This window comes from Agelaius tricolor, unplaced genomic scaffold (assembly GCF_023055355.1).
Source record: "Agelaius tricolor isolate 1412-34295 unplaced genomic scaffold, bAgeTri1.0.p SCAF_26, whole genome shotgun sequence".
Classification (NCBI taxonomy): domain Eukaryota; kingdom Metazoa; phylum Chordata; class Aves; order Passeriformes; family Icteridae; genus Agelaius; species Agelaius tricolor.
Window position 1 is genome coordinate 3,823,716 of NW_027269286.1, and position 14,034 is coordinate 3,837,749.

At 41.8% G+C, this 14,034-nt stretch overlaps 1 protein-coding gene across 1 annotated transcript in view; it reads right to left on the reverse strand.

The window, feature by feature from the left end:
* Positions 1-13,532, reverse strand: part of RNASEH2B (ribonuclease H2 subunit B) — a 39,007-nt gene extending 25,475 nt beyond the window's left edge. Inside the window, exons 1-2 of the mRNA XM_071448347.1 lie at positions 12,941-13,532; positions 2,114-2,185 (exon numbers count right to left, since the gene is read on the reverse strand). Coding sequence (XP_071304448.1) covers positions 2,114-2,185; positions 12,941-13,532 — 664 coding nt within the window. The remainder of the gene's footprint in view (positions 1-2,113; positions 2,186-12,940) is intronic.
* Positions 13,533-14,034: the final 502 nt, after the last annotated feature.

Sequence of the window (14,034 nt, forward strand, 5' to 3'; positions counted from 1 at the left end):
CATAAATTGCAAAGCTGCAGTGACTTGTAGATGATGGGCTGGCTCAGAGAAGGCTCAGTGTAAGCCCTGAAAGCTGACATCAGCACTGCTCTTCTCAGTCTGCGGACACCCCCAGGTGCAGAGGGAGGTCAGCAAAAATGGGCAGACACATGAATTCCCAAAAATGACTGGTAATGCATTTTTTTCCCCTTTATCCAAAAGGCTGACCAGATGTTTAACCTCACTTAAGGATATAATTTCAGTACTCTGATAATTTTTCTTTTGGGTAGGAGAGGAGAGGAGCAATGAGTAGTCATAAGGGGGGAGCAGAAGTTTCAATCATTACCATGTGCACCCTCAACAAGGGTCTACACCACAGTTTGATCAGCCCCATATCAAACTACTCACAGAAGTGCTGACTGAACAACTTAAGACTCCTACCAGGGAGTGTGCTAGCCAAATCCAGTGGTGAGCTATGAAATCTTGGGAAAAGAACCCTTTTTATTACCTAAGTACAGCTCCTTAATTTATGTCATTATGCTAAAAGGACAGTCACCACGGGTTCCCTACAGTACTGTTAGAAAGAACTGCAGGGGATGGAGAGAGAACCCGGACAGCTTTGCTCACAACTTCACTAATGGTTCTTGTGGTACTTCTGAATTGCAGTCTGATTCTACTTTATAGTCTTTGTAAGGGATAGAAATCTTGTTCTTTTTGCCTGTCTATATAAAGGATGAAGCATGCTTTTATTTAATAAAGTGGTTAGCATCGATTCTATAGTGTGCTGAGTCCTTCAGTGCCTACTTATACAGTATCTGGCATCAACAATTCATCTGTTAGACACAAAGGTAAGGAAAATACATTAATAGTGTGTTCTCAGTTCTTCCATTTTCAGACTTTGTATTTATAACAGGCTACATAACTGAAAGTCTATGCAGGCCTGTAAATAAGGTCCTGTAAATTCTAAAGGAACACACCCAAACAATCAGTGCACTTCAGGTTTTCCCCAGAAAACTTCCCCAAGATCTCTGATTTGACAAGGTAAACAGATCTCTTTTTACACAGAGAAAAACAAATTAACATCTATGCTTTTAAAAACATAACAAACTACAAAGGCAGTATGCTACAGCAGGAAATAATAACACAGGTGGAAAATAGATGTGGCTTTATATTCCCATTGCAAATCTGAGCAATCAAGAAACTGGCATCATGATGAGTAAGTGATTTTACATTCTGTATTATTATTTTTGACAATTTTCCTCTTTCAAGAACAAATATGGTTCCTATACTGTGACAATAAAATTCATCTGAAGATTCAGTTACACACATATATGTAAATACATATAAATACAAGCAGTCAATTTCAAAGACCAAAACCATAAAACTTTAATCTACGGAAAAGAAACTAGCTCAGGCAAAGAAAAAAAACAGCATGAAAACCGTTTTTCAACCAGAATGTTAACCCTAACAAAGGCTTGCTGCAAGTTTCTGTTGCAGCATCACACACTCCAATTATTACTTAATCATAGAATAATTAAAAATCCTTGACCAAAAGAACAATATGACTAGAAGAAAGTAATGGTGGGATGGTGGTGTCATTGAGATGCCTGCATTTGCTGGTCTTTCTAATGTATTTTGAATTCAAAGTGCCTCGTCCTCTGTTAAGGAGAAAAGGGACACCATGACCCAGGCCACGAGAAGAAAATTAGATTTAAAAATGAAAAGACCCAAAAAGCTTGGTAAGTACAATTGAATCACTTCTTCTAACTCTATTTATTTTATAGCATAAGATGAATGCTAAGAAGCCTAAATTCGGATTTAAAAAAAAGGCTTGGACTCAACACCCAACACTGTAAGCTCCCCAAAACTAATGCACTTAAAAACAGAACTTAAATTACACCTCTTTTTTGTTCTGCCAATATTTCTGATGAATAAACAGTTCAACCAATTAAAATTATAAAAGAAATCCTAAATGTTTGCACAGCATTAACCATCTGGCATAACCAGCAGTATCTTTGGCACGTAAGATTTGTACCTATCATCATTATTTCAGCTTTGAGAAACATGAATCTTTTGGTGGTGGAGAAAATCAACCAGAATTTTAACAAGCTCATGTCACAGTTCCAGAACTTGCCTGTGCTTGGGTTGCGCAGTTTTGTAAACAAGGGTTCGCTGTCAGGTGTCTTTGGGGGGTCAATTGCAGCCTCTGTAAGGGGAGAGGAAAAAGTTAGGAACTTGTAAATTGTGAAGTATTTCACATCTGCTTCACCAAGACGTTCAGAATTAATTGGATTGACACTTTTTGAAAACACACACACACACATCTGCCTAAAAATTGTATGCCTCAGCCCAAATTCATCCTACCTGATCAAGGCACTTAAATTATGATTCCAGACTTCCTGGCACTCTCTATCTGTCACAGGAAAGATATGCACCTGGGGATGATTTAGATTTTGAAAACCACTTCCCCCTAGAGAGCCTTCAGGCAAGAGAGCTCCTAAATTTGACATCCCAGTTAAGTAAGATGAACTGATATGCTGCCCTGATTAGTCACAAAGACAATGAGAATGCTTTGGTTAGTCAGGCCAAGCACAATACGGACATTAAGAAAGTCCAAAAGGTAAAATACACATGGGGAGAAACTATCCTTTAAAGCTTTCACGAAGTCAGATTATGCAGGAATTAGCCTATTCTAGTTGCTATGTCTGTGAAAAACATGCATGCTTATTTATCTGTTATGTATAAACTTGAAATATAAAGATTGCATTTAATTCCCCCCACAAGAAAAAGAAGCTGAGAGAATGCAGCACCTCTGGCTGAAGCCCCTTACAGATATTTTCTTTCCTGTACCTTTGAACAAACAGAAGATAAGCAAAGCCACAAAGGTATAATTTTTTCTGTGAAACTGAAAAAAGAGGGAAACAGCTACCACAAGGATGCTGACTCAAGTACAAAAACCACATCTATAAGTATCCCCAGTTAATTATATTCTAGCCAAGCTCTCTTTGTAGGGAAAGTCTAACTTATATTTACAAAAACAACTTCCCACATCTCAGTAAAGAGCACCATGACAGAATCATCTTTCTTAGCCTGCACACTGCCAGTTCTGCCTCAATTCCTTTCATACAGGCATTCAACAGAGCAAGGAAAATTACTAAAACATTTCACATATATAATGAGTATCCAGACCCCAGAGAATGGAACTGACAGAGATCAGGTTGATGTTTGTGTTACAGTGCTGCTGAGGAAAGCAGAGAGGAGCAGTAGAGGCAGACTGCATGATTGTTCAAAGGAACAGAAGGTGCCACATTGTCCTTCCCCTTTCAGTAACATCCAGCAGGTTTGGGAAGAGGGAGCTGGCACAATTCTTTGGCAAACAGGGAAGTAGGAACAACTGAAAGTAGCTGTCCTTCACCCTGGCTGAAAGCCCCAGCCGTATCTGAAAAGGACAAGTGGACTTCTCACACTTGGATCTTCACTAACACCTCATGGGCAAAAAAAAAAAATGCCCAAATAGCTCTCAACCTTCATATCCACCCCTTGTTATTCAGTTGTGCCACCAACAGAAGTTGCCCAGATAAAGACATAAGTGGGACACAAAAACCAACTGTGTTTAGTGATAAAAGTGTTGGAGGGTAGTAATAATTCTCAGAGCTGTTCAGACAATTTAAAGTAATTTTCTTCTCTTCAATACCCAACTGAGTCTTCAGGTGGCTTGAAAAAGTGCTTCAAAAAGTTTCAATATAAGTTGAGAGCTTTTAATGGAAAAAATCCGTATTTGCTAAGCAGACTTGCTTCATATGCTGATACATAAACACACGGTTGTCAAGCTACATTTGCCCTGGCAAAGGCGACTCTCCAATTTCTAGAGCTGTGTATATTTCAATTCTTGACCACAGTTTAACATTAGTGTATTTTTTGTTACTTTTTAAAACACTGAAGTGATTAATGATAGTGAAAGAAACACACTGCACGTGTTTACTTTGATGTGTTTCACATGAACATATTAAAATATACACAGTAAATGTGAGTTTCAAAATTTAAAACAAAAAGCAAAACAAAAAAACCCCAAAGGAACTTTCAGCGCTCGTTTGCTCTGCTTTCTTCATGCATAGATTGATGAACACTGGGAATGAGTCCAGCTGAGCCCAAAGTTGCATCTTGTCAGCAATTAAGTCGACAATCCCTCCTAATTTTTTGCTGGTTTTAATGACATTTGCATCTTTACTGGGTTGAGATGTTCTCTTCCTAACCTGCTAGTAACATACTGAATTTATCCATCTCCGCTAAGCCTGGGGGACTTCCCTAAAAGTAGGGAGCACTAAGTGTAACAAACCCGAGAAATACAGTGTCCCTTCTCTTTCTCATCAGTCCTCTACCTTCCCAACCAGATAACCACCTTCCTTCATCCAGGCCTGCCCCATGCTATCCCAGGCTCAGCACCCTCTCTCTGCCCCTCTGGCCCTGCCAGGAGCTCTTCCCCAGGTGGTGAAGAGCCGCACAGCCCTGCCCATGGGGTTCTTTGGTGCTCCTCAGGCTCCAAGGGGCTCAGCACGGCACAGAGGGCAGCAGGGATCAAACCCCAACCAAGAGCCCGAGCTGCAGCCTTCTGTCCCAGTATCTCATGATAATGAGATCAGAGTGTACCTCACATTCTCCACACAGCTGCCATGGAAAATGGTTTGCCTGAAGGGACACGCACATGCACGAGGAGAAGGGAAGGACCAGGCAAAGGCAAAAGTGGTTCTTTGAGTTTCTTTAACATTCAATTTCCTCAAAATGTAGGCAGTATTCCATTCCACTTCCAGGGGCATCTGAAGTATATTTTTGTTATAGATTGGCTTACTATGTGTCAAGCTGGCAGACAAAAAAAAAGGAGGCAATTGGGAGAATGCCTGCTTGGAAAACTGGATGCAGTATTAATATGGCCTTAAGGGCAAAGAAGGCCCTATTTATCTGAGTTTAAATACCTCATGACTAGGAAAATGCTGAGCAAGGGATTTTTGATGTTAGGTGTCCAAACCTAACTTATTTGTGTTCTGGACTCTAGCCAGGAAAGGTAACTGGATTTCTTTAATGCCATTACATTTATCAGTCCTTCTACTTCAGCAAGGATCTCTTATAGCTAAGTAAACACAGACTTCTTAAAAAAGCAGTACTGTAGCCATTTTCTAGCAAAACTGAGAGTTAAACTAAGTTAGGAACTTTTTTTCAATATTAAGGTTCACTTCCAGATAAGAAAACATCCCCTACAGAAAATAAACAGTAAAAAGTAACATTACAGGAAGAGCTGTTTTGTTAAATTCTAAAGGAAAACATCAGAGGATTGCCGCTATGCTTATTATAACAGTTCCCATAGCTCAGCCCTGACAAACTCGGTCATGTACAAGAATACTTGGGGGGAGAGAGGTGAGAGCTTTTTGAACAGCACACCCTCTACCAACCATGGCCCACAGTCAGGTCAGCTTACTAGCATGTGTCATTACTGCATGATTTTCTCCTAGGAAAACACACACTACAATGATTTAAAAGAACTGACAGAAGGGTACAGAGGGGCTCTATTAATCCTGTCTCAAGGAGGCATCTCAGCCAGCAAGTCACTCTTTAAACAAAGACAGAAGGCAGACACTTCCAGGAGGCAGCTGAAGAAAAGGAGAAAAGATTACTGTGTTTCATGGAGGTCAGACATACAACCAGGCAAATTCTACCAAATACATAAACAAAACAAAGTGAAAACTAACCAGCTTTCAAAGGATTTCTGGCAATAATTTCTTCCACAATGGATAGATATGAGGCACTAATGAATCTGGTTGTTAAAACCAGAAAAAAAGCGTTACCTGGTACAGCAACATAAATAAATTGAAAAACAACATAAAACTCCCACTAAGAGCTATGAAACTGTTATGGATGATGCAAAGTCTATTCTCCTTTTTTAAAAAAATGCTTATAGAATACTATATATAACAGACTAATATCAAGTTATATGGAGTTCCCATGCAGAAAGCTGCCAGCCAAGCAAGCAAAAAGGCTGTAAATATCTGTCAAATGCGTAAGAGGAAAAAACCCTCTGAAGCACAAATTTCCCAACCACCACCACCCTGCTAAGAAAAAGGACTATTGAAGTCTGGAAATATAAAGTTAAGATTTCATTTAAAAACAGATATTAAACCACACGTCACCTACACAAGTCTTTTCCATTCCCTTCTTAGCTTCTAACTGTGCATGAAAGGTGTGTCAGATGGAGACATTATGATGGAGCCCATTAAATAGACATTTTATGGAAGACTTTAAACTGTGTAGCCTAAGGGTATAGATAGGTTAGATCTATTAAACATTTTATTTGTGTTATTTTTAGAATCTCAACCCTCAATAAAATGGCTTTAATTCACTGTCCATGTCCTTCGTTGTGCATGTCCTTTCTTTTTCAGCATGCCCTGAAAAAAGCCTAGTGAAAAATAATTAATAAATCCAGTACTTTGTATCACCCAATTTTTTTATATTTTTTCTAAGTTACAAGGTAATTAACTGCAAGTATAATAAATGAATTCCAGTATGCACAGACTGAGAATACAGTCTGTATCATAAATCGTTTCAAATGACCAAAGATCACAGTCCACAGAAAAGTGCAGTCCTGGGGTCTCCAACTCTGCTCCCTTCTTGTTTTGTACCACCAAAACTAGCAAGTTCATGGCTCTACAGCAAGTCAACTCAGTTCACTCATCCAGCTGAGAAGAAACCAACAAGAATGAAGAAGTAAATAACTTTCAATCCTATCAGTAAGCTCACTGGAACAAGAGACAGAACCCATGGCAGGAGCAGATGGCATAGAATATTCCCTACTCCACATGTGACACAGGTGTCTTTGACCAATGCACATGAATTATAAAACCAGATCATGTGTGAATTGACAGAGTTGAGGAAGCAGGAGATGAGCCACAGGTCTACAGTGCTGCTTCCTTGGCTCACAGTACTCAGGGGAGCATTGAACAGAACACAGCTCCATTCACCTCTGCAAACAGCCAATATTTTGCAGGTGCTTACATAGAGGGTAGGGGTTTGTACTTGCCCACACTTGATTTTTGGAAATAATCTTAATTGTTACTCAGTTATATAAACTTGATGTTACCTCACCACCTTACTCCTTCTATGACTGTACACAGTACTCGCTTCAGTGAGGGGACTTTTGCCGAGCCCATTGTAAAAGACAGAATGATAATCAGTTTGGTAATCATGGCATTTATTATTTGGTGCCCTAAGGAAACAGTGTTCAATGTGACATAATTTAGAACATTCCACAATAAAACACAGTATCGAACAAAGGCACTGGTTTCTATCTTGACCACAAGTTCAGAAAGAAATGCTACTTGACAGTTTGAATGGTCTTTTGCTCCAGGACATAGCTAGGCAATACAGCTAAATTTTAAGACTTAAGCCTGAGAGCATCTTTTGGCTTCCCTTTATGCTGGCATAATTCACTTCTTAGCCAAAAAACCCCCATGTTCATGGAGTTCACAGTACTAATTCATCCATTACTGAAGTCAAGATGCCTGGCAGAACATGCAGAGTTTCAGCTGAATAAAGGGGAGGTCAGTCTTGAGAAGTTCAAGAACTGGTTATCACTTGAAAGGATAAAAGCTACAGACTTCCCTTCTCAATATTTATAGGGTCAGCACTGGTGCAGCTGTATTACTGGCTGAATCAGCCCTATTCCCATATGCAGAGAGGCCTAAGTTGGCATAAGTTGGTCTCTTCCAAGCCAGATGGCAGAAAGCAGAAGTGGGAGATGGTGTTACACATTACAACATCTCTTTTCAGTTATTTTATTTGCTATGCTTCCTTCTGGCTCCTTAGCTTGCCAGTTATATCTGCTTTATTCACAGCAGAGCTCAGTATGCCTTTCAGGAGATGACATGTCAGAAACAGTGCAAATTACCTGCAGGCAAAGGGCTTTGTTCAGGAGATGCAAATGCTGGTTTAGGGGGAGGTTTAGTAAAATATGCCCACAGAGTGCTAACTTTTAAAATAAGCATATTCACATCCACCTTATTTAAGAAGTATATAAACATGTGCTATTATTTCATATAGGTTTTCTGATGTTTTGACTCAGCTGTTAAAAAAAATACATATTTATTTATTGCAAACATTATTTCCAAGTTCTTTACCTAGATTATTCTGGGAAAGTATTAATGTTCAATTATTCTGCTCAATTTTGACACTCATTACAATTTTTTAGTCAAGCACCCTAACAGCCCAGCAGTGTGATGTATTTCATAGCAGATAAACTGATTTTTTTTAAAACAGTAAGTGAAAGCATGTATCAAAGTGCAAGGATGGAAAAAAAGTTAATGCAAAACCTGTCTACTTCTGTTTTTAAAGCAAACCACTTTCACAAATTAAGTATTCCACAACTTTGCTATGACACCTTCTCTCACTATGACCTAAAATTTTCAAGTCAAATACTTCCTCAGTTACTGCATGGAGACAAAAGTTCCTTAGTCTCAACTGAAAGGATGGAGGATTAATTTAATGTGTGCTGATGCCCCATGGTTTGGCATCACAGTCCATTTATTTCTGCCTCCATTTGACTTTTGGCATATATGAGATTTGTTCAAACAATTTGCCAAGTATAATTTGAAACTGCTCCTTTTATTTTTGAATAAGTAATTCCTAAAAATAATAGGATTGTTAAATTTCCCTCCCCCATTGCAACCCTTCCAGTTCTATTCATATGGCAGTTCCCATAAAACAATGTAAGAGCTAATCAATTTACTGTTTAAGAAAACAGCAGACTGAAAAAATTTGCTCAGCTAAACTTGTCTAGCTCAGAAAAATAAAGGTTGAGAATAATTTTCAGCATGCAGCTAACCTCTACTTATTTTCCTAATACAGGCAAAGACAGAACATATTAAACACATCAGTCTTAACTTTAGGTGTAGAGTAGAACATCACACTTAGAAAACTGCCTTCAATTCCTGACCTCTTTGCTAAAACCCAGTCAGTGAAGCATATAAATAGTTTCAGTTCTGACATAACACCTATCCCTGAGGAATACTGAAAAAGAGACTGTCCTTCACACCAACCCTGTTAAGCAGCTAGTGTGATTTTGGTGAGACTGGTTTGAAGCCATTGCATAAGAATGTTTATTTGTTATACAGAGCTCAGATCACATCTATGTCAGACACAGTGACTTTACTGCAGTATTTGAGAGTTTTCCAAAGCTCCGCCTTCCGATTTAGATAGCCCTAAAATTAAAAATCTTTAGATAGCCCTAAAATACTGCTGGGTCTCAGCAATATTTCTCAGTCTAGAAAATAACTTCTAGCTCTTGTGATTTTCAGAGAACACATAAAAAAATGGTAGTTCCATGGGCCCAGCTGAAAAGGCAGGTAGAAATGTCCTATATTCACGTTAAAAAGTAGCAGTATTTTTTTTTAAGTACGCGGATACTCAGTAAATACAGACAGAATCTGCTCTATTAAAGCACATCATTAGTAACTTTGTAGCTGTGAGAGAGCCAAGGTTTAATCCCCAGGAGCTACTACTTTTCTCTTGTACCTGATCAGTAGCTAGACCAACAACAGAAAGCCAGTCCAGCCATTTCTACATTCTCACGGAAAAACAGTTTGGATACAAGGCTAATGTAACAGCCTTGATTACCCAACTCCCACTCAAAATGCAGGAAAGCACTATCTGGAAACTCAGCCATCCACCATTGAAGCCCGTGTGGTCCTTCAGGACTCGTTAGCACTTCGGTGTCTCTGTACCACCATTCCTCCAGAACTCCAGATTTGGGAGGTCTTCTTAACCAACGACGTCAACTACTCTGCACAAAGCAAGCTCAGATCCAGATTTCCAGCCAAGCTAATAAAATCCCCTGGAACATGGAGCACAGCACAGAAACACCCAAGTGGGTCTACACAGAGCCAGCTTGGTCCATCAGGACTTATTAGTTCAGACACTGTCTGAAAGCAGCTGCACGGCAAAGCTGGTTCTGGAAACAGCAGAGATGTGTTAACATGGCACAGCACTTGAACTAATAAACTGCTAGTGCTGAGCCGAGCCTGCCCCAGGCTAAATCTGGTGCCTGTATATCCACTGCACAGTTAATCTGCAACTGCAGAAACGGCCCTAAGAGCTGACTCTGTTTCAAGGCCAGCATGCACAGCTCTACCACTACCAACACGACCAAGTTTTCTGTCCTTTCACCCTCCTCCACAACAACCAATCCCTCCATCTACCCTCTTCCAGTTTGTTCACTGTTTTCTCTCCTGGCCACTCCCATCCACTTCTCAACCTTCACTACACATCCCCAATAAGGCTGCACAAGGTACATCAGCGGCTTCCAGCCTTTCTGGAGTGACGAACATGGTTACCACCCTCTTCTCACCCTGCCTGAGCAGCATTTCCTAACTCCTCTCCCACCACTTCTGGCTTCCCTCTTTGTCCTGCCCCTGGTGGTTCAATCCCTAACCAAGGAATCACTACACTTACAAAAACAAACAAACGAAAAAAAAGATTGTATTTGCATGTCAAATTGTCCTGTCTTCATGGAAAAAAAACAAGTATCACAGAAACACCATCACAACACCTCTCACCAGGCCAAGGAAAGGCTACCATCTCTAAAGGTAAAATTTCAATCTCACCCAGAAGTTGCTTAGCAGTCAGCTCAGACATGACTGTCTGAAGCTCTCCTTTTCCCTTCCTGCAAATCTCCCATGCCAAACAATCCAAGTGTCTTGGTGTGGCAGAAGGGCTGGTGAGGGCAAAGACTGCCTCAGTCAACCCTGCTTCCCCTCCCCACCTTCACCCACCTCTACAAACCATGCAAAGTAACTGCTGAGCATATGGTTCTAGCTCTGCCCTGTGATGTGCAGGCATGAGAGGACCACTAATTACCAAACTTTTACAGTCCTGGAAATTTGACAGAATTCATCACTTGCTACAGAAAGTGACAGTCTGTCCCTCTACAAACAGTTCACAGCATTGGTAAAAAACTCACTCTGACCGCATTCCTCTAGCCAGAATCATGACTTCAACTAAGAACATGTGCAGTTCTACCTGACAGAAGAGATTCCTTGTTTCTGAGCTGTTTCCAGAACACTGAAACCAATATAAAAACTACAAAATCAAAAATAAAACTGAAATTTGTCTCCTCAGTCATCACACATGCTCTGAAATGGCAGAGCAGCAATTCATTATCCATGCAATATAACAGCATATAAACGTGTACTTAAACAAGGAAATCAGTAGTAATTTCATAACCTTCCATATTAAAGCAGACAAGCATTTTTTAGTAGACTCAGAAACAAATGGCATTGAACTCACATCCAGAAACAGATCCTGTGCTTATCTGCACCAGTTGTTTTTAGGTATGTATGTAATATAATGCCATACAGGTATTATGAAGATAGAGATTGTCATATGAATAGAATTTTACCGTCAAAGGACATTTTTGTTCTAAATCCAACTGCAACCATCTTAGTTTCTGAAAGTAATCAGGTCTTCCTACTACACATTCTGCTAAACAGCCAATGAAAAATTTCTGAGATTCATTCAACAGGGCGCAAAATTGTGAAAATGGTAATATGTTAACTTAAAAAAGTTTTTCTGAAAATAATGCTAAAACAAAAAATCATGAAATGTTTCATTTGGCTGGCTCTCATCAGCTGTGGAGTTCTGAATTTATCAGCCATAGACTTTTTTCTTAAATCACTATATGCTTTGAAGTTCAACTAAGGCTTAATAAACTTTCTTACAGGTCTGGAGTACTATATAAATTTTGTCAGAGCTGTGCTGGCATAATTGGTAATACAAACTGTCTGGCTTCATGAAAGTTACAAGCTCTGGCTCCAATCCTGCAAACACTTACTGAAGAATTTAACTTACTGCACAGAACTGACTACTCATGCATAAGCTAAGCATATTTGTAAATATTTGCACAGTATGGACATCTGTTGGCATAGCCAGTCATCTGATATGAGATTCAGCTTTAAATCCTAGTCTGCATAGAGTCAATATTAAAAAAAGGAATTCCTCACTTTATAAATTCCTTTCTTAGGCATCAAACACGTCAGATACCAAAGGGTGGAACCAAAAAGTTAAAACTAGAGGAAGAGAGGAATCAGTGAAATCATAGTAATTGGTTCTGCTTCTCATGTAACTAGAGAAGCCTGGTCTCCTATGGGCACATGTCTCAAGATTGAGCTCCTGTCTTATTTTCAACCTTTGCTGAAGGAAGCTCTTGCTATACCTTTCCTTCAGTGGTGCCATTTACAGCATTTCTCACATCACAGGCAAAGCTCAGAAAATTACTCCAAAGAACTCATCCTTTTTATCAGGCTTGGTTATTAACACTCTCCAGTTATGGGTGAGTTAGGAAATAGCCACAGTACAAAGCTGGCCCACAGATAATCATGGAAGTTGCACTTCCTTAAAAACCAAGCTAGAAAAAGACAGTTATGTCTCCTTCCTCTTAATATCTTGGCATTTGAACACATCCGGTTTCACTCATCCTCTTTAACAGCAAAACATTTTGTGATCTGTTTGTTTAAACCTGATACTGAGCAGAAATACATGTAAGGAGCAAAGGCATCCTCCCACTGATTCAGCGCGACATGTGATAGAGTGAGCCTCCGCAACGCAGTGGATATTGCACCAGCAGAGCTGCCGTGGGGAGCTCTGCTGCTTCACAATCACTGAGTGAGGAGATCTCACTCTGGCTTAGCACTGGAGTCTGTTTGACAGCTGTGGCTTAGGGCACTAAATCGTTTCTTTCAAAATCTGCAGGAAGGAACTGAGGGGATGGAGGCAAGGCGGGCCGCCAGCTCCGGCGAGGGGACAGCCAGACCCCATCAGGGACATCGGTGGCAAGAGCCCTCGGCAAAACCCTAATGACAGACATAAATTAAACGCACTGATCCAGCGAGGGAAACGGGGTCCCTGGAGAGGGAAGGGCGGGTACCGTGCGGGGCCTCGTGTAGAGGCCGCGTCCCAAAGCGACCTTGCACAGCCGGGCGGGGCCCGGCCGCCCCCAGCGGGCCCGGCACCTGCCCCGGGCCCCGGGGACAAGCACCCGCCTCCCGCCCGAGCCGGCCGGCGGGGCAGGAGAGCCGGGCGCTGCGGCAGAGCCGCCCCTCCGCGGAGCGGCCCCGCGGGGTTACCTGGGGCAATGAGCACCCACTGCGCGGGGGCCGCGCCCTGCCCGCTCCGTGCGCCCCGCATGCTCCGAGCGCCCCGCGATCCCGCCGTTCCCGCCGCCGCCGCCGCAACATGGCGGGCGGGGCGGGCCGGGAAGGGAAGGGAAGGGGCCGGGCGGCGGCGGGGCGCGGCCATGACTCGGGATGCGCCGCCGCTCCGCCTCTTCCCCTTCCCGGCACACGCAGGGAGCGGGCGGTGCGGCCGTGGGGGACTGCCGGCGGCAAAGCTTCGGCTCTCCCCCGCCCCGCGGGACTCGGGCGGGCGGGATGTCCCACCCGCCAGGGGAAGGTAGCGCCCGAGGTTGCTAAACGCTCGTGGTCCAAAGTAGCGACAGAAGTCACAGGGTCCGCAAACATTCAGAAATTTTTATTAGTGAATGGTGCACTTGGCGTGGAAATTGTTTTGTTAGTCCCTGACCTACTGTGTAAGCACGCGGCAGTGGGTTTTGGATATAGGGGTAGGTTGAAAAGAGAAAGGAAGAGATGAGTTAAAGAGGGGCAGAGAGAAAGAGAGAGAAGAAAAGAGAGGGAAAAAGAGATCACCAGTCCTGATTCCAGCATTGATCCAGCTCACGGTCCTAGGGGTCAGGAAGGGCTTGGGAAGGGTACCTTTTTATGGACAAGTTTTCTCCACCCTAAAGACAGGCTTCTCACTTTCCGTGTAAATTAGTTACCAAGTGCAGTATGATCTTTATTATCTTTTAGAAATGGGTTGGAGGGCTTTGGGGAACTTGGTTGGTCTTGATCCCTCTCTACAGTCCATACTCACCTCCTGGCTTCATCATTCCCGTGCTTGTCCTCAAACTGTACTGTGTTATGCCCATCTACAGGAACTGGAATAAGGCTGTTTGTCCAGGAA